General features: G+C 26.8%; 2 protein-coding genes and 4 pseudogenes across 4 annotated transcripts; 3 read left to right on the top strand and 3 right to left on the bottom strand.

The window, feature by feature from the left end:
- Window positions 1-6,231: 6,231 nt before the first annotated feature.
- On the bottom strand, window positions 6,232-7,831 carry LOC134285709 (cytochrome c oxidase subunit 1-like; annotated as a pseudogene).
- LOC134291967 (NADH-ubiquinone oxidoreductase chain 2-like) lies at window positions 7,105-9,116 on the bottom strand (annotated as a pseudogene). Its single transcript, XR_009999384.1, has one exon. The product of XR_009999384.1 is annotated as an NADH-ubiquinone oxidoreductase chain 2-like (transcript).
- Window positions 9,117-11,061: 1,945 nt separating this feature from the next.
- LOC134285710 (cytochrome b-like) lies at window positions 11,062-15,456 on the bottom strand (annotated as a pseudogene). Its single transcript, XR_009996567.1, has one exon. The product of XR_009996567.1 is annotated as a cytochrome b-like (transcript).
- LOC134291968 (NADH-ubiquinone oxidoreductase chain 1-like) lies at window positions 11,287-13,898 on the top strand (annotated as a pseudogene).
- A 347-nt stretch (window positions 15,457-15,803) lies between the features above and the next one.
- On the top strand, window positions 15,804-19,617 carry LOC134285711 (NADH-ubiquinone oxidoreductase chain 4L-like). The gene is given in 2 exon segments (XM_062847027.1): window positions 15,804-16,071; window positions 16,403-19,617. Coding segments are annotated over 2 exon segments (315 nt in total). The 5' UTR covers window positions 15,804-15,818; the 3' UTR covers window positions 16,465-19,617.
- LOC134291969 (NADH-ubiquinone oxidoreductase chain 5-like) lies at window positions 17,433-19,617 on the top strand. The gene is given in 2 exon segments (XM_062860535.1): window positions 17,433-17,436; window positions 18,255-19,617. Coding segments are annotated over 2 exon segments (843 nt in total). The 3' UTR covers window positions 19,094-19,617.
- Window positions 19,618-21,414: the final 1,797 nt, after the last annotated feature.

A 21,414-nucleotide genomic window follows, 5' to 3' on the forward strand; every position in this document is an offset into this window, starting at 1 on the left:
GCAGCTTGCGTTCACAAATGATCCTGAATTTTTCATTTTTTCAAAAAGATCTAACCTCTGGCATTTCTGCCTTCGGAAAAGATAGGGTGTTTTGCCCTATTCCCGGCACAACATGTAAACAAAATTATTTATCACCTAAATTCACAACGAAACGACTGTTTTCAACCACTTCTTCCGTCTGAATCAGATACCTAATTGATTGAACTTGTTGTTAACAGTCATTGTTGTGAAGATTTTCTGCCGGAAAGTTGATTTTGAACGAGTTTACTGCACCTAGTCTAGCACCAATTTTCGGCACCAGTGCCGAACTTCCAGCAAAATCAAATGGGAAATCACTTCGGCACCCATCTTTGTGCTGCCGAAGTGCACCCGTCTGCGAGTAATATTTGTGTTGAGCACTTGTGCGGCTTCAGAGTGAAAGTGTAGCTCATTGACTGTGGATTTCGTTGCGAAAAGGTTGCGGGAGACGATTACCTACGGAAGGGCGTTTGGAAAATATGCAGCAAGTGATATTTTGATTTGTTTTGCTGTGAGGTGCCGGAAATTGACGCGGGTGCCCAAGTAGTTCAAAACCCTACCAGTTGCTTTCGATCCTTTCGATTAATTGAAACAAGCTGCACCTGCGATTCTTCGTGACTTCGTGTCCTACTTCGAGACAACCTATGTTGCAGGTAAGATACGCAAGACAACGAAAACAGGACGAATCATTCGCATTGACCCTCTGTTCCCACCGTGTGGATGGTATGTCTACGACAGCATCAATAACGAAATTCCGAGAACAACAAATCAGATCGAGGCCTGGCATAGACGGTGGAATGGCCTAGTCGGAAGCCACGTGGGAGTTCTGAAAATGCTGACTGAAATTAAACTCGAAGAAAAGCACACTCGTGGGCAGATTTTAGCAATGATGTCTGGGAATTCGAGCCGCAAACGCAAGCCTGGGGCCGAGGAAAATGACAAGAAGAATCATGGTAGACAGGATGTCCTGATGGGCGCTAATAAATAGCGCCCACTGTCAAATGCGAAAACATCAACAATTTTTTGTTTACCGTTTATTTTGGTTTGTTAATCAGTTTTTGGAATCATTTTTTTTCACCTGTTATGATCACAACACACTCGCTTTAATATTAATGTACGGTAAGAGGAGCATGCGATTAGTTAAATAAAGCAACCCAACAATCACGCATTGTGAATGTGATTTCGTGTGTGGCTCACAACATCAAACAAAAGCTGCGTTTGTTAATTACACTAGTTTACAGCATTTTTGAACTCGCTAAGCTGATGATCGTTTTTGGTGTAGAATCATGCCCTGAGTTCGAAAACGCAAAAGAAAAAAATTACAGTAGAGCGGAAATTTTTTCGACTTTCCATACAAGGTTGATGATTTTAAATCGATTTTTGTTCTATTTTTAAGCAAAGTTGCTCACTTCAAACATCTCGTTCTCCGTAATCAATACTCCGATTGAGCTGAAATTTTTACTGTAACTCGCCTACATATGATGTGTCAAATAAACGTTGAGAAAGAATTTTTAAATTGGGTTTTTCTAATTGATAAAAATACATTTCTTCAAAACAATTTGAGAATTTTGCTAAAATTTAAGGAGATCGTCCCTAAAACTCGCCAATATCTTGAATTTTATCAATCTGACGTAGAACCTGTATTCAGATGGTCGAATGGTATTCTATTCAGCTTTTAATTTACGGGAAAAGATTTAAAATTGGTTGCACAAAAAGCAATATATTTGAATATTAGTAAATTACATATTTTAAAAAGTTGTAAAACTCGATATTGAGCTAAAACTCAAAAACTGTTCTACTCAAAATTTTTTGAAGATCGGTTTCGAAATCAGCGCTAAATTTTGCTTCAGAAATTTTGGTCGTTGACAGAAGCTCACGACTTTCGTTTTATTTTGTAAACTAGTGTTACACGCTCATTTCAATTTGCACGAATATGAGTATAAGGCAGCTAGATGTTGGCTACGATATATTTCATTGATGCCAGGAGCCTGGAATACAAAGAAGGAGATTTGGCTGCTGTCGCGGCCAACCTTTTATAATTAACGAAGTTCAATGCCACGGAATAATGTAAATAACTGTACATTTTTTTAAATATTTAATTCATTTTACAATAGGGGGATTCACTTAACTGCGTAAACTGATTAAACTGATTGAACGTCGCGTTCACCAAAGGCAATCTTTGATTATTTCATTCGCAAAATCATGAAACATTTCAAATAAGCAGAAAATCATGGCTTACGCAGCAGTTTAATCTGTATAATGAGTACCCCTAATGTATTTTAAACATTTCCATACATTTTACTAACAACATGACAAAAATGTGGAACGTCGTTGGTATCTAGTATCATTTACTCCAGGTTGCAAATCAATTCAAATGAAACAAAATGTTTACCCATTCAAAAGCGCAAAAACTATTTCAATTACTTTTTTATACACTTTTTTGTTATTTAATATAGTCTTATAAATATATCCCATAAATTATGTTGTTTTATTGTTCTTGTCGATAATAACAAATTCAACGTCTTCTCCACATATTGCGTACAAAAAAAATTTACATATTTTCAATCTTGCTATAGTGAATCCTTTCCACGGGTTTATTACTGATTAACGATCTCTAACCCGACTATTATATGTTAAATTACTATTATAATTACTGACCAACATTATAACAATGATGGGTCATTATGAATGCCAAATGTCCATTGTCAAAAGGTCTTTGTCGCAATCAATTTGCAAAATTATTCAAAATGACCTTTGCCATGTTTACTGTTCATTATTATGCCAAATGACCTTCCTTATAAAAACTGTCCAAAATTATGCCAAATGTCCGTTATGCCAAATGTCCATTATGCCAAATGACCTTATGCCAAATGTCCCACTCCCCTTATGATCGTTACGAGAACACGCCATGTTATGCATACATTAGTTCTATCATAGACTTAATAGAAAAAAAAAAATAAATAAATAGAATATTAATATCATGTCACAAGCCGCAACAGATTGTAAATGGCAAATATTTACCGTACGATGGCCCCTCAGATGGCCCTGAGATTCGTTTTATAGTTTGGTTGGGATCATTTGATAAGTAGACTTATCGTGAATATTTCAGGCCAAACATTTCAATAGGTCCTATCTGCATTTGAGAGGCTCTCTTTGTTCACTTTATCTTTCAATTATTGCAATGTAATGGTACACTTTTCAACTATTTTTGCAGTACAAATCAAAAGACGATTGTTTTGACCATCGTTCAATGCAAGGAGACAATCATAATTCAAATAAACAGCTGAGGTATTAACGAAAGAGAGGGAAACCAAAGAGACCGTCTCTTCTGCAGATAGGACCTTTAGACATGTTTGGCCTGATTTTGTTGCTTGATTGTTCCATGTCTGGAAAAGTCGTTCGAGTGCTAGAGCTTAAGCCTAGAGTGACTTTTCTTACCCGCCCTGGAAGAGCCCTGGAATCGGACTTAATATGTGTCAGCAGCCTCTCAATAGCTGGGAATGGCGCTCATGTTGTTGGACGCTATGTGTCCTACCAAATAGTTACAATTTGCGGCCCACCGTGGCGTATTTCCGACCTAAAACTACAGCGATTTGAAAAAAAAAAAAAAGGAACCACAAGCCTTTACTATAGTTAATAGAATAAAGTTGTATTATAATTGTCCACGGCACCCCACAGATTCTTCCTATGATTTCAGACGGCTTATTTTCACCACGGAACCACCAACCGCATCGCTGGAAATGGTGGAGACCACCACGACTGGCGTCACAAAAAATTTGTCAGCATCGTATTGATTGTTGGTTCTATCATTCTTTGAAATGATTAAGATTTCCATAAGAAAGGAAAAAGATAAAATAAGCTTACCGAATGAAGATTTTGTCGAACTTCTCTGCGCATAGCTGGACCATCCATTCTTTGTCAAACGTGCCATGTCAAAGCAGACCTCTATGGAATTCCTGGCAGGACTTTTAATACCTAGATGGACAATGAAAAACATATTAGTGTAACAGTAGTTTTTTTAAATATCTGTATTAACGAGATTTTTAGCCCTAGGCTAGTTCATCTCGGGACCCACGCTTTACTTCCCTTCCGAAGGAAGAACTCACATTTTGTGAGTTTGTCGGGAGTGGGATTCGATCCCAGGTCCTCGGCGTGACAGTCACGTCCTTTAACCATCACTCCAAGTCCGCTCCACAGTAGTTTTCTTTCAATGTCTGAATCATAGATTTGCCTGGCCGTTTTCATTTACTTTCCCTGGAAAGTTGAAAAAAATGATTAATACGACTACGACTTGAAAATGATTATATTAACATAGATTCATAATGGAGTGAAGCAATATCGATACGACAATTTCATTGAACTTAACTGGTATGATCGATTAATGTTCGAAGATCCTCATCCTCAATTACAACTATTAACTGGAAAGTTGGAAACCTCAATATGTAGTGCTGTTACAAGATAAAAATTTCGTTGACTTCTGTTGTTTCCCTAAGCCTAAGCATGCCTCTACATAACCATACCTTACCTTGATACCAGCTTTCCCGAACGTGTATTGTTCTCTCCCACGTCTTTTTTGAACACGTGCAGCTAGCGCGTTTGCGATTGCGCACGAAGTCGGCTTTCTACCTGGTTCCCTGCTGAATCTTCGGCAAAGCTGTTCCAAACAACATTTTCTACAACTCTCGTGAAGACATCAACCTTGTTATTATTATTTTCAGTGCTGGGCACCCAGGGTGGTGCAGAGGGCCGAATTGAAAGATTTCCATCCTGGGTGATTGCCAGCCATCGCCTTGCTTGATTACGTTGATGAGGCTGCATCGCCATGAGCCTGCTGGGTTCCAATCTAACGCTTGTTTGCAGATTTCGTTTCTGCCCCTGCGTAGAGTGTGGCCGACCCATCTCCACTTTCGCTCCCGAATTTCTGTCGCTGTCGGCTTTTGATGACATCGACGATGGAGCTGCACATTGGAGGTCCAATTGTGAGGCCACCATGCACGAATTATATACCGCAGGCTTCTATTGATGTAGACCTGCAGCCGTTTTTGAGTGTTCTCCACTGATACACACCAGGTTTCACTGGCGTACAGCAGCACAGATTTCACGTTCGAGTTGAAAATTCGGATTTTGGTGCGTCGACTGATCTGGTTGTTTTTCCATACATTTCTTAAACTCGCAAAAGTAGCCCTCGCTCGCCTTCTTGATCCGTGCACCTATGTCGATCTTGGTGCCGTCATCGGCCGAAATTTGGCTACCAAGATATTGGAAGCTTACAACATTCTCCACTGATTGCCCAGCTACCGTAAATCTGGAAGGGTTGACCGTGTTTAACGATTTGGTCACGGCATAAATATCACAAGGCAGGCTAGTAACCTATGTAAACATCTCTTTTGGATGTAAACATGTGACGTCGTTCTTATCGTTTTCACATTGATCAAATTGGTGTGGAGTACTAGATCACATATGAACGATTTGAATTACGTCATCAAAAAGTCTGTCAGAATTCGGGAATATATCACCTTCTTCTGTACACCGTGGATTTGGTCTTGTTGACGTTGATGTTAAGACCTGCCCCTGAGGAGCGATTGGGAAGATCATCGAGCTTGCTCTGCATATCAGAGCGCCGTTGAGCTAGGAGAGCAACGTCATCAGGTTGATTTATTAAAAAATTAGTTTGATTTAAACGTCCAGGAGTAGCATCAATTTTTATTCCTATAGAAGGAACTGTTCAAGAATGAATTACATCAGTAGCAGTTACTAAAATTCGAATTTGATTATTTATTGGAAGAATAACTCGATTATCAACGTCTAATAAACGAAATCCATTAATATCTGATTCATTAGTTGGGATTATGTAAGAATCAAATTCTAAATTTAAAAAATTAGAATATTCATAACTTCAATATCATTGATGACCAATAACTTTTAAAGTAATTAAAGGAGAATTAATTTCATCTATTAAGTATAAAAGTCGTAAAGAAGGAAAGGCAATAAATATTAAAATAATTGCAGGAAGAATAGTTCAAATAATTTCAATTGTTTGTCCGTGAAGTAAATATCGATTTGTAAATTTATTAAAAAATAATATAAACATAATATATGCAATTATAATAGTAATTATAATTAAAATTAATAAAGTATGATCATGAAAAAAGTTTAATTGTTCTATTAAAGGAGAAGTACTATTTTGAAGTCCTAGATTTATTCATGTTGCCATTTTCTAATAAAAGATAATAATCTTTATATATGAAGCTTAAATTCATTGCACTAATCTGCCATATTAGAAATTAGAAGAAAGAAGAGGTAATTCTGAATAAGTATGTTCTGCAGGAGGTAAAGTATGATATCATTCAATAGATGAAGACAATTGTATGGGGAAAGAAGGAGTTCGTTGTGTAATTATTCTTTCTCAAATAATAAATAAAAAGAAAATAATAGCAAACAAAGAAATTATTCTTCCTAAAGAAGAAATAATATTTCAAGTTAAATAACTATCTGGAAAATCAGAGTAACGTCGAGGTATTCCCGCTAATCCTAAAAAATGTTGGGGAAAAAAAGTTAAATTAACTCCGATAAATATTATTGTAAATTGAGCTTTTAATCATGAAGGATTTATAATTATTCCTGTTAATAATGGGTATCAATGAATAAATCCTGCTATAATAGCAAATACCGCTCCTATAGATAATACATAATGAATATGGGCTACTACATAATATGTATCGTGAAGTACAATATCAATTGATGAATTAGCTAAAATTACTCCGGTTAATCCCCCAACTGTAAATAAAAAAACAAATCCTAAAGATCATAAAAGTGCAGGACTATATGTTAATTGTGTTCCATGAAGAGTAGCTAATCAACTAAAAATTTTAATTCCTGTAGGTACAGCAATAATTATAGTTGCAGATGTGAAATAAGCTCGAGTATCAACATCTATACCAACTGTAAACATATGATGAGCTCATACAATAAATCCTAATAAGCCAATTGTTAATATAGCATAAATTATTCCTAAAGTACCAAAAGTTTCCTTTTTTCCTCTTTCTTGTGTAATAATATGAGAAATTATTCCAAATCCTGGTAGAATTAAAATATAAACTTCTGGATGACCAAAAAATCAAAATAAATGTTGATATAAAATAGGGTCTCCCCCTCCAATTGGATCAAAAAAAGATGTATTTAAATTTCGGTCTGTTAATAATATAGTAATAGCTCCGGCTAATACGGGTAGAGAAAGAAGTAATAAAATAGCTGTAATTACTACTGATCATACAAATAAAGGTAGTCGATCAAGAGTAATACCAGCTGATCGTATATTAATTACAGTTGTAATAAAATTTACTGCTCCTAAAATAGATGAGATTCCCACTAAATGTAAAGAAAAAATTGCTAAATCAACTGAAGCTCCAGCATGAGCTGTTCCAGAAGAAAGAGGAGGATAAACCGTTCATCCTGTTCCAGCTCCGTTTTCTACTATAGAACTAGAAAGCAGCAGTGTTAAAGAGGGGGGTAATATTCAAAAACTTATATTATTTATTCGAGGGAAAGCTATATCAGGGGCTCCTAGTATTAAGGGTACTAGTCAGTTTCCAAATCCTCCAATTATGATAGGTATTACTATAAAAAAAATTATAATAAAAGCATGAGCAGTAACAATTACATTATAAATTTGATCATTTCCAATAAATATACCGGGATGTCTAAGTTCAGTACGAATTAAAACTCTTAGTGAAGTTCCGACTATTCCGGATCAAATACCAAAAATAAAGTATAATGTCCCAATATCTTTATGATTTGTTGAAAATAACCATTGTCGCGATTAAATGGCTGAAGTTTAGGCAATAAATTGTAAATTTATGTATAAGAAATATTCTTTTTAATCAAACTTTATATTCAATAATGATATTAGACTGCAATTCTAAAGGAATAATTTTTTAATTATTAAAGTTTAAGAATTAAAAGATTAATACAAATATTTTCAGCTTTGAAGGCTATTAGTTTATTTAACTTAAATTCTTATTATAAAATTATAAAAATTAATGAAATTATTAATAATCCTATAATAGAAATAAAATTTATAGTAAAAATAATGTTAAATTATTATTATTATGTTGATTAATTAATAATCAAGAATTTTTATTATAATTTAATATGTAAATACTATAAGATATTCGTAAATAATAATAAAGAGTTACTAATGTTAAACAAACAGCAATAAATAAAATAAACATTTGATTTATTTCTACTAAATTTTGAATGACTAATCATTTAGGTAAAAATCCTAAAAAGGGGGGTAATCCTCCTAATGATAATAAATTTAAAAATATAAAAAATTTTATGTAAGGATTTATTATAGATAAATTAAAAATTTGATTAAAATGAAATAATTTAAAATTATTAAATATTAAAATAATTGAAATTGATAAAATTGAATATAAAATAAAATATGTTATTCATAATAATTCATTATTTATTATAGCTAAAAGCATTCATCCTAAATGATTAATAGAAGAAAAAGCTATTAATTTACGTAAGGAAGTTTGATTTAATCCCCCAAATGCTCCAATAATTATAGAAAATAAAATAGTAAATAGAAAAAAATTATAATTTAAATTATAAGAAATTAATATTAATGGGGCAATTTTTTGTCAAGTTATGAGGATTAATCCATTAATTCAAGATAACCCTTCTATTACTCCAGGAAATCAAAAATGAAAGGGGGCTGCTCCTCTTTTTAATAATAATGTTGATAAAATTAATAAATTATTAAAATTATTATTTATTATTCAATTTCTATTAAAAAATATTATTATTAAAATAATAGCAAATAATAAAATTGAAGAAGCAAAGGCTTGAATTAAAAAATATTTTAATCTACTTTCTGAAGTTATTAGATTTTTTTTAATTTCATTTATCAAGGGAATAAATGAAAGTAAATTAATTTCTAATCCTATTCATGCCCCTAGTCAAGAGTTAGCTGAAATAGTAATTAAAGACCCAGAAATTAATATAATAAAAAAAATGTTATTGGAAATTTTTTTAATTAAAAAGAAAAGGATTATTACCTTTATAAGTGGGGTATGAACCCAATAGCTTAATTAGCTTATCTTTTTATATTTTAGTGTATGATGCACAAAAGTTTTTGAAACTTTTAGAAATAGTTTAATTCTATTAAATATAAATAATGAATAAAGTATTAAATCTTTATAATTTACCCTATCAAGGTAATCCTTTTTATCAGGCAATTCATTAATTTTTTTATTATTATTATTATAAGTACAAAACAAAAAAATGGAACTAATTTAATAAAATCACTCAATTTTTTTATTTATTATATTATTATTTTAATATAAATATTTATATTATAATTTAATATTTATATAAATATAATATAAATATTTATATTATAATTAAATATTTATATAAATATAATATAAATATTTATATTATAATTAAATATATATATATATTATTTATATAAATATAATATATTTAATAATATATATATTTATATTAATAATTAAATATTTATATTAAATATATATAATATATCAAAATCAAACATAATTATGGTTAAACATAAATAACAGTGAAGTATTTATAAGCCTATGGGTCCTAAATGAAGAAAAAAAAATAATTTAATATATAATAAATTTATAATAATATAGAATAGATTTATATAAATTATTAATTAATTATGACCATAATTAATTAAATTATATATATATATATATATATATATATATATATATATATATATATATATATATATATATATATATATATATATATATAATAAATTTATTATATATATATATAATATATTAAAATAAATAATTTATTAATAAATATTATTTATATATATATAAATAAATCAATTAAATAAACTTATTTAATTTAAAATTTTATATATAAAAAAAAAATAAGAAGTAAAATTAAATTATTTAATTAAAATAAATTAATAAAATATAAAATAATTAATATAATATAAATAAATTATTTACTTGGGATTGAACTAATTATAATTATTATTAAATTATTTATAATTGATTTAATAATATGTGTATATTTTATAAAATATAATAATATTTATTAATAAATTATAAAATAATTATTTATATATAAATAAATTATTAAAGTATTAAAATATTAAAATAAATTAAGGGGTTATTTTAATAATTTTGATGCTCCTAGGAAGAAATGAACTAATTATAATTATTATTAAATTATTTATAATTGATTTAATAATATGTGTATATTTTATAAAATATAATAATATTTATAATTAAATTATAAAATAATTATTTATATATAAATAAATTATTAAAGTATTAAAATATTAAAATAAATTAAGGGGTTATTTTAATAATTTGGATGCTCCTGGGAAGAAATGAACTAATTATAATTATTATTAAATTATTTATAATTGACTTAATAATATGTGTATATTTTATAAAATATAATAATATTTATTAATAAATTATAAAATAATTATTTATATATAAATAAATTATTAAAGTATTAAAATATTAAAATAAATTAAGGGGTTATTTAAATAATTTTGATGCTCCTGGGAAGAAATGAACTAATTATAATTATTATTAAATTATTTATAATTGATTTAATAATATGTGTATATTTTATAAAATATAATAATATTTATTAATAAATTATAGAATTTTAAATTATTATTTTAATTTATAAAATTATTATTTTATTTTAGTTAATATTTTTGTTATTATTTTATTTTACATGTAAATTTTTGTATGAATTAAATTAATTTTTAAAAAATTAAATTTATAAATATTTATTCGCAGTAATTAATATTAATTAAAAAAGAAATTTTGTATTAGTAATAATATATAGTATTGGTAAAATTTGTGCCAGCTACCGCGGTTATACAAATAATACAAATAAAAATTTTTAGTATTAGTTAAATGATTAAATTTATAGTATAAATTTAAATTTATTAGGTGAAATTTTTAAATTTATTTATTTATTATTATTAAAAATAATTTAAGCTATAAACTTTTTATAATAAACTAGGATTAGATACCCTATTATTAAAAATAAATATTTAAATGCTAAAGTAGTATTAGTTATATTCTTAAAATTTAAAAAATTTGGCGGTGTTTTAGTCTATTTAGAGGAATCTGTTCTGTAATTGATAATTCACATTGAACCTTACTTAAATTTGTTTAATTTGTATATCGCCGTCATCAGAATATGTTATAAGATAAAAATTTTCTAAAAATTTAATTTAATAAAATGTCAGGTCAAGGTGCAGTTTATATTTAAGTAGAAATGGATTACAATAATTTTATTTAAATGGATAATTTTTTGAAATAAAGATTTGAAGGTGGATTTAATAGTAATATAAAAGAGATTATTTATATGATTTTAGCTCTAAAACATGTACATATCGCCCATCGTTCTTATTTTTAAAATAAGATAAGTTGTAACATAGTAGATGTACTGGAAAGTGTATCTAGAAAGACAATTTAAAGCTTAATTAGTAAAGTATTTCATTTACATTGAAAAGAAATTTGTGCAAATCAATTTAAATTGATTAAATTTTATTTATTAATTTTATTTATTTAAGTATTATATTTAATAAAAATAATTTTAATTCAACATAGTTTTAGTATTTTTTAAAGAAATAATAATTTTAATAATAGTTTATTTGTATTGTAAAAGAAGATTGAAATAATTTGAAAAATTTTTATTTTAAAAGAAAATTTAATTTATTGTACCTTGTGTATCAGGGTTTATTAATTAATTAATTATTATAGTAATTTTTCTCGAATTTTAAAGATTTAATTATATATAAAAGTTATTGTGGAATAATTATTTTTAATATATAATTAGAAGTGAAATGTTAATCGTTTTAAAATATATCTAGTTTTTTAAGAAATAAATTTAATTTAGATTTATAAATTAAAAGTATTATTTATTTAATATTTTTAATTTATAAAATTAATATTTTAAGGGATTAGCTTTAAAATAAATTTTTAAATTTTAAAAAAGTATTTAATAAATGTAAGCTTAAAAATAGTTATCATTAATAAATTTGTTATAATTTATTTTAAATTTTTTATTATTTATTATAAAATTAAATTATTTATTAGAATATAAATTTTAATATTAATGATTTATAAATTATGATAAAATTAGTATATTTAATTTATATAAATTATTTAAATTGAGAGGTTTAAATAAGGAATTCGGCAAATTATATATTCACCTGTTTATCAAAAACATGTATTTAATTTAAAGTCTAACCTGCCCACTGATAGATATTAAAGGGCCGCAGTATTTTGACTGTGCGAAGGTAGCATAATCAGTAGTCTTTTAATTGAAGGCTTGTATGAATGGTTGAATGAGATATATACTGTCTTTTTTAAATTTTTATAGAATTTTATTTTTTAATTAAAAAGTTAAAATATAATTAAAAGACGAGAAGACCCTATAGATCTTTATTTTTGTTAATTATAAGTTAAAAAGAATAATTAAATTTATAGTTTAATAAAAAATTTTACTGGGGTGGTATTAAAATTTAATTAACTTTTATTATTTGTTTACATTAATATATGTATATTTGATCCAATTTTATTGATTAAAAAATTAAGTTACCTTAGGGATAACAGCGTAATTTTTTTTAGAGTTCTTATCGACAAAAAAGATTGCGACCTCGATGTTGGATTAAGAATTATTTTTAGGTGTAGAAGTTTAAAGTTTAGGTCTGTTCGACCTTTGAATTCTTACATGATCTGAGTTCAAACCGGCGTAAGCCAGGTTGGTTTCTATCTTTAATAAATTATTATATTATAGTACGAAAGGACCTAATATAAAAAATATAAATTTTAAATTTATGAATTATATTAATATTTAATAAAACTATTTTGGCAGATTAGTGCAGTAAATTTAGAATTTATTTATATAATTTAATTAATTATAAATAGTATTGTTTTTTATAGATTATTTATTATCATTAATTGGAAGTTTATTATTAGTAGTTTGTGTAATAGTAGGGGTAGCTTTTTTGACTTTACTAGAACGTAAGGTTTTAGGATATATTCAAATTCGTAAGGGGCCTAATAAAGTAGGCTTTATAGGGTTATTGCAGCCTTTTAGTGATGCTGTGAAGTTATTTACTAAGGAACAAACTTATCCTTTATTGTCAAATTATATTTTTTATTATTTTTCTCCTATTTTTTCTTTATTTTTATCACTATTAATTTGAATGAGAATACCTTATTTAATTAAATTATATTCTTTTAATTTAGGTATTTTATTTTTTTTATGTATTACAAGTTTAGGAGTTTATACTGTAATAGTTGCTGGATGATCTTCAAATTCAAATTATGCTTTATTAGGGGGTTTACGAGCAGTAGCTCAAACTATTTCTTATGAAGTAAGTTTAGCATTAATTTTATTAAGATTTATTTTTTGAATTGGGAATTATAATTTTTTAAATTTTTATTTATATCAAAAATTTATATGGTTTATTATTTTTTTGTTTTCCTTTAAGATTAGTTTGATTTGCTTCATGTTTAGCTGAGACCAATCGGACTCCTTTTGATTTTGCTGAAGGAGAATCTGAATTAGTTTCTGGATTTAACGTAGAATATAGAAGAGGAGGATTTGCTTTAATTTTTTTAGCGGAATATTCAAGAATTTTATTTATAAGAATATTATTTAGAGTAATTTTTTTAGGTAGAGATATTTATAGAATTATATTTTTTTTTTTAAATTAACTATAATTTCTTTTTTATTTATTTGAGTACGAGGAACTTTGCCTCGGTTTCGTTATGATAAATTAATATATTTAGCTTGAAAGAGATTTTTACCTATATCTTTAAATTATTTATTTTTTTTTATTGGTTTAAAAATTTTTATTTTGTCTCTATTATTTTAATGAATAATTTTTAGTATTAAATAAATTAATAGAAGGATTTAATTCTTTCTTATGTTTTCAAGACATATGCTATAAAAGCTTATTAATTTAATTTAATAATTTATCTCAATATTTAGATAAAATTGGATTAATAATAAAATAAGAAAAGTATAAAACTGTTAAAATTTGTCCTGTTAATACATAAGGGTCTTCTACAGGTCGAGCTCCAATTCATGTTAGAAGAGAGGCAATAATTACTATATTTCAAAATAAAATTTGATTTAATGGATAAAATTGAAATCCTCGGAATTTACTAATATGAGTAAATGGAAAAATTATTAAAATTGCAATTGATAAAACTAATGCAATTACTCCTCCTAATTTATTAGGAATTGATCGTAAAATTGCATATGCAAATAAAAAATATCATTCAGGTTGAATATGAACAGGAGTAACTAAGGGATTAGCAGGAATGAAGTTTTCTGGGTCTATTAATAAATAATTAAATTTTCAAATAAATCCTATTAAAATTCATATAAAAATAATAAATCCAATAATATCCTTATAAATAAAATAAGGATGAAAAGGAATTTTATCAACATTAGAATTTAATCCTAATGGATTATTAGACCCAGTTTGATGTAAAAATAATAAATGAATTATAGTTAATGCTAATACAATAAAAGGTAAAATAAAATGAAAAGTAAAAAATCGAGTTAAAGTTGCATTATCAACAGCAAATCCTCCTCAAATTCATTGTACTAAATCTGTTCCTAAATATGGAATAGCTGATAAAAGATTAGTAATTACAGTAGCACCTCAAAAAGATATTTGACCTCAAGGTAAAACATACCCTAAAAATCCTGTTGCTATTACTATAAATAAGATAATTACTCCAATTATTCATGTTGGAATAAATAAATAAGAGTTGTAATAAATTCCTCGACCTACATGAATAAATAAACAAGCAAAAAAAAAGAAGCTCCATTAGCATGGCAAATTCGTAAAAATCAACCATTATTTACATCTCGATAAATGTGATTTACTCTATTAAAAGCAGTTTCGATATCTGCTGTATAATGTATTGCTAAAAATAATCCTGTTAAAATTTGAATAATTAAACATAATCCCAATAATGATCCAAAATTTCATCAGGCTGAAATATTAGAAGGAGCAGGTAAATCCACTAAAGCGTTGTTAGCTATTTTTAATAAAGGGTGAGTTTTTCGTAATGATTTAGTCATTAATTTATTGGTCGTAATGGGCCATAATTTTTTTTTTGTAATTTTTACTGTTACTAATAAAGTTAAAAATAAATAATTAATCAATAATAAAGTAATTAAATTAGTTGGAAAATTATATATTTTATTTAATGAAATTGTGTCTTCTATTAAAAAATTATTTATTAAAGATAATTTAATTATTTCATTATTATTAATGAAAGGTTCAATGATTAATTTATCAAAAAATAAATAAAATATTAAGAATAATATAATTATGAAAATGCTAATAAATGTTAATTTTATTGATAAAGAAAACATTTCATTAGATGAAAGGGATGTTACATAAATAAATAAAACTAATATTCCTCCTATAAAAATTAAAAATAGCACATATGAAAATCAAAAAGTTTTTATAAGTATTCCTGTTAATAAAGAAGTTAAAAATGTTTGAATTAATAATATTAGACCTATAGCAAGAGGATGTTTTATTTGTATAAAAATAAAACTAATAATAAAACTGATTAATATAATTAATATTGTAATATCAAGAAATAGTTTATAATAAAATATTAACTTTGGGAGTTAATGAAGAGGAAGAATCTTTTTTCTTGAAGTTTTAAAAAAATAATTTTTATTTTTAGTTTACAAGACTAATGTTTTTTTTTAAACTATTAAAACTAATGATAAATTTATATATATATTATTTAATAATTATTATATTTATTTTTGGGTGTATTGTTTTTATTTCTAGACGAAAACATCTTCTTTGTACATTATTAAGATTAGAATTTATAGTATTAATACTATTTATATTATTATTTTTATATTTAAATTTTATAAATTATGAGAGTTATTTTAGTATATTCTTTTTAACTTTTTGTGTATGTGAGGGGGTATTAGGGCTGTCTATTTTACACTGAAAGGAGCCTTGCAGTAATGATAAGCACAAAAATGTTTTTAAATTTACCATGGCAAAACATGACCATCGACCCACCAACGCTTCTTGTGTGCGTTTTGTTTCTTCTCACATCAACCGGTTCAATAGCTGAGTGGTAGCGTGCGAGCCTGGTGATGTCAAGATTCTTGGTTCGAATCCGGTTGCCAACAGAAACTTTTTTTAATTGAGAATCGAGTCCATGGTAAAATTGAAAACATAATTCTGTTGAAATAAAACGAAACTCAGTCTGCACAAATTTAGTGGCGTTGTGCATTTAAATTGACCCTCAGAATAGTAATTTTAACCGCAAGCCGCCGTTCAGTGTAGTATCAATAATTCGGACTCATGGAAATGATTATTTTCAAAGTTTTTCTATTTTACAATGTTAAAATTTATTTTTATACTTATATTTATATTTTTTTTACTTTTTAAAAAAAATATTTATTGAATGGTTCAGAATTTAATTTTTTTAGCAACAAGTTTATTTATAATTAAAATTAGATCATTATATTATTTTTGTAATATTTCTTATTATTTTGGTTTAGACATAATTTCTTATGGTTTAATTTTATTAAGATTTTGAATTTGTGGTTTAATTTTAATAGCTAGAGAAGGAGTAATTCGTTATAATAATTATATTAATTTATTTTTATTTATAATTATTTTTTTATTATTAATATTAATTTTTACTTTTAGTTCTATGAGTATATTTATGTTTTATTTATTTTTTGAAAGAAGTTTAATTCCTACATTATTTTTAATTTTAGGATGAGGTTATCAACCAGAGCGATTACAAGCAGGTGTTTATTTATTATTTTATACATTATTAGCTTCATTGCCTTTATTAATTGGAATTTTTTATATTAAAAATGATACTTATACAATAAATTTTATTATATTAAGTTATAAAAATTTATATAATTTAGATTTTTTATATTTGTGTATAGTGGTTGCTTTTTTAGTAAAAATACCAATATTTTTAGTTCATTTATGATTACCTAAAGCCCATGTTGAGGCACCTGTTTCAGGTTCTATAATTTTAGCTGGAGTTTTATTAAAATTGGGGGGATATGGTTTATTACGGGTATTTTCAATTATACAAATTTTGGGGACAAAATTTAATTTTATTTGAATTAGAATTAGATTAGTTGGAGGAGTTTTAGTAAGTTTAATTTGTTTATGACAAATAGATTTAAAATCTTTAATTGCTTATTCTTCTGTAGCTCATATAGGAATTGTATTAAGAGGATTAATAACGATAACTTATTGAGGATTAAATGGTTCTTATACTTTAATAATTGCTCATGGATTATGTTCTTCAGGTTTATTTTGTTTAGCTAATATTGCCTATGAACGAATGAGTAGACGAAGTTTATTAATTAATAAAGGGATATTAAATTTTATACCAAGTTTATCATTATGATGATTTTTATTATGTTCTGGAAATATAGCTGCTCCTCCGACTTTAAATTTATTAGGGGAAATTTCTTTATTAAATAGAATTGTTAGTTGATCTTGATTAACAATAATTAGTCTATCTTTATTATCTTTTTTTAGAGCAGCTTATACATTATTTTTATTTGCATATAGACAACATGGGAAAATTTATTCAGGAATATACTTTTTTTCTTCAGGAAGAAGTCGAGAATTTTTATTATTAATATTACATTGATAACCATTAAATTTATTAATTATAAAAAGAAGTCTTTGTATATTATGAATTTAATAATTTAAATAGTTTAAAAAAAATATTGATTTGTGGTGTCAATGATATGATGTTATTCATTTTAGATCGTGAATTATCTAGTTAATTATTGTAAAAATAGATTTTATATTTTAATTTCTATTAGCCTTATTTTATTTATTTTGAGATTAAAATTTATGTTAATAGATTTAGTATATTTTATTGAATGAGAAGTTGTTTCTTTACATTCAATATCTATTGTAATAACTTTTTTATTTGATTGAATAAGATTAATATTTATATCTTTTGTTTTATTAATTTCTTCTTTAGTAATTTTTTATAGTAATCAATATATAGCTGAAGATTTTAATATTAATCGATTTATTTTATTAGTATTAATATTTGTAATATCAATAATAATATTAATTATTAGTCCTAATTTAATTAGAATTTTATTAGGTTGAGATGGATTAGGATTAGTTTCTTATTGTTTAGTTATTTATTTTCAAAATATTAAGTCTTATAATGCAGGTATATTGACTGCTCTTTCTAATCGAATTGGTGATGTGGCTCTATTGTTAGCTATTGCTTGGATATTAAATTATGGAAGTTGAAATTATATTTTTTATTTAGATATAATAAAAAATAATTTTGAAATAATAATTATTGGAGGGTTAGTTATATTAGCTGCTATAACTAAAAGAGCTCAAATTCCTTTTTCTTCTTGATTGCCTGCAGCTATAGCTGCTCCTACTCCTGTTTCTGCTTTAGTTCATTCTTCTACTTTAGTAACTGCGGGGGTTTATTTATTAATTCGATTTAATATTTTATTAGAAAATTCAACATTAGGTCAATTTTTATTATTAATATCTGGAATAACTATATTTATAGCAGGATTAGGAGCTAATTTTGAATTTGATTTAAAAAAGATTATTGCTTTATCTACATTAAGTCAATTAGGTTTAATAATAAGAATTTTATCAATAGGATTCTATAAGTTAGCTTTTTTTCATTTATTAACGCATGCTTTATTTAAGGCATTATTATTTATATGTGCTGGGGTAATTATTCACAATACAAAAAATGCTCAAGATATTCGTTTTATAGGAAATTTAAGAATAAGAATACCTTTAACTTGTAGATGTTTTAATGTTGCAAATTTAGCTTTATGTGGCATACCTTTTTTAGCGGGATTTTATTCTAAGGATTTAATTTTAGAAACAGTAATGTTATCTTATATAATTTTTTTTTCTTTTTTTCTTTTTTTTTTCTACTGGGTTAACAGTATGTTATTCTTTTCGATTAGTTTATTATTCAATAACTGGGGATTTTAATATAACTTCTTTAAATATATTAAATGATAAGGGTTGGGTGATATCTTTTAGAATTTTTTTTTTTGATATTTATAGCTATTATTGGTGGAAGAATGTTAAATTGGTTAATATTTTTTAATCCCAATATAATTTGTTTACCTTTTTATATGAAAATATTAACGTTAATAGTATGTTTTATAGGGGGATTAAGAGGATATTTAATCAGAAATATTATTTTTTTTTTTTAATAAGTCAATAAAATATTATAAATTTAGTTATTTTTCTGGTAGAATATGATTTATACCTCTAATTTCTACTGTTGGGGTAATTAAATGATCATTAATTTTAGGAATATATTCATTTAAGAGATTTGATCAAGGATGAAGAGAATATTTTGGGGGTCAAATATTATATAATCAATTAAAAAATTATTCATTATATGTGCAAGAGTTTCAAAATAATAATTTAAAAATTTATTTATTAAGATATATATTATTAGTAATTATTTTAGTAGTAATAATAATATTTTTAAATTAATTAATAAATTTAAATAGCTTATAATTAGAGCATAACATTGAAGATGTTGGGGAAATTATTTTAATTTTTAAATATTTATAAAAAATAAATTTTTATTTTTACAGTGAAAATGTAATGTTTTATTTAAACTATATAAATATTAATATTTAGGTGAAGAAATATGTTGATCAAGAAAAAGCTGCTAACTTTTTTCTTTAATGGTTTAATTCCATTTATATTTCTTAATTGGAATAATAATTATTCAATTATATCATTAACAGTGATATACTTCTTTTTGGTTTCAATTAATTAAGGTAAATTGAATTAAATTCAATACTTTTTAAGTGCAAATTAAATGTTATAATTAACTATTACCCTAAAATATGGGTGAATTTCACCTAAGATTAGGTCGAAACTAATTGCAATAAATCGTATAAGATGTTGAATAAGATGTTAAAGTGGAGGCGATATGCGTACATTTTACATGCGCCTAAATGGAGGCATGCACGCATATGGCCTCCACTACTAGGAATATTGGAAGATGACACTTGTCGATTCTGTAGAAGTTGCAAGGAAGATTCGGAGCATTTATTGTGTAACTGTGATGTACTTTTCTATAAGAGGTGCATATATTTTGATAAGAGTGTAATACAACCATCAGACGTATGGATGACTTCTCCTAGCAAGGTTATACATTTTATTCGATCTGTAATACCTTACTGGGATAATGCCTACAGTCAGTAAGTGGAATCACTTAACTCATAGTGATATGACACACTGGCATATGGCATATATATTAAATAGGGGCCCGCCACAATAGATTAACGATTGGTCGCAGTGGAAATGTACCCAACAGGAAAAAAAATGGCCTCCACTTTATCATCTTATGCAACATCTAATATGATTACTGGTTGTCTGGGCAGGATCTCGTCGATTACGACGAGGAACAGTATCGGTGATAGGATACATCCTTGCCACATTCCAGCAATGACCCGGATGGGATCGGATAAAACACCGTTGTGCAGTACTCTACGAAAATGCCCTGTACTGTGCTTCAATGAGGCCGATGATTTTCTCAGGGGGACCCTTGCGCCGGAGGGCTTCCCACATGTTTTCGTGATTGAGACGGTCGAAAGCTTTTTCATAATCAATGACAACAAGGTAGAGAGACTCTTGGAATTCATTGATTTGCTCCAGAATGATACAGAGCGTGACAATATGGTCCACACAGGATCGTCCGGCACGGAATCCTGCTAGCTGCCGTCGAAGAGTTGCGTCAATTTTCTCATGTATCCGGTTAAGGATCGCTTTACAGAGGACTTTGAGTGCGATACACAGTAACATGATGCCCCGCCAATTATCGTATACAGTCAGATCATCCTTTCTGGGTACCATTTCTAAGACGCCTTGCATCCAGTCGGCCGGAAATGTCGGGGTTTCCCATATGTTGCCATTGGAAAATCTGGCTTTTTCTTTTTTCTTGCTTACTCTCCTAAACAAACACGAGAAAGAGAAGGATGGAAAGGGGTGCCGCGGCAAAAAAAAAAACAAATTTTCTATCAAACTTTTAGGTGGATTGACCATTTTTTTCTTTTTCAATAGAAGAATTCGAATGACCCCCAATTGTAGAGGCGCTAGGTGAGATGAGGAAAAAACCGTTTGTTTACATCAAAAATTCAATTTTTCGACTTCAAAATTAACTAACATTTTGCCTTGGTAGTTGCTATTTTCCATTGGTAATGGCTTCCATTATCATCATTCTTGATGCCCACGCCGACAGACACCGGAGATTGGCCAGCTAACAAAAAATTCGGAAAATCGTCCGC

The sequence above is a fragment of the Aedes albopictus genome, chromosome 1 (assembly GCF_035046485.1).
Source record: "Aedes albopictus strain Foshan chromosome 1, AalbF5, whole genome shotgun sequence".
Classification (NCBI taxonomy): Eukaryota; Metazoa; Arthropoda; class Insecta; order Diptera; family Culicidae; genus Aedes; species Aedes albopictus.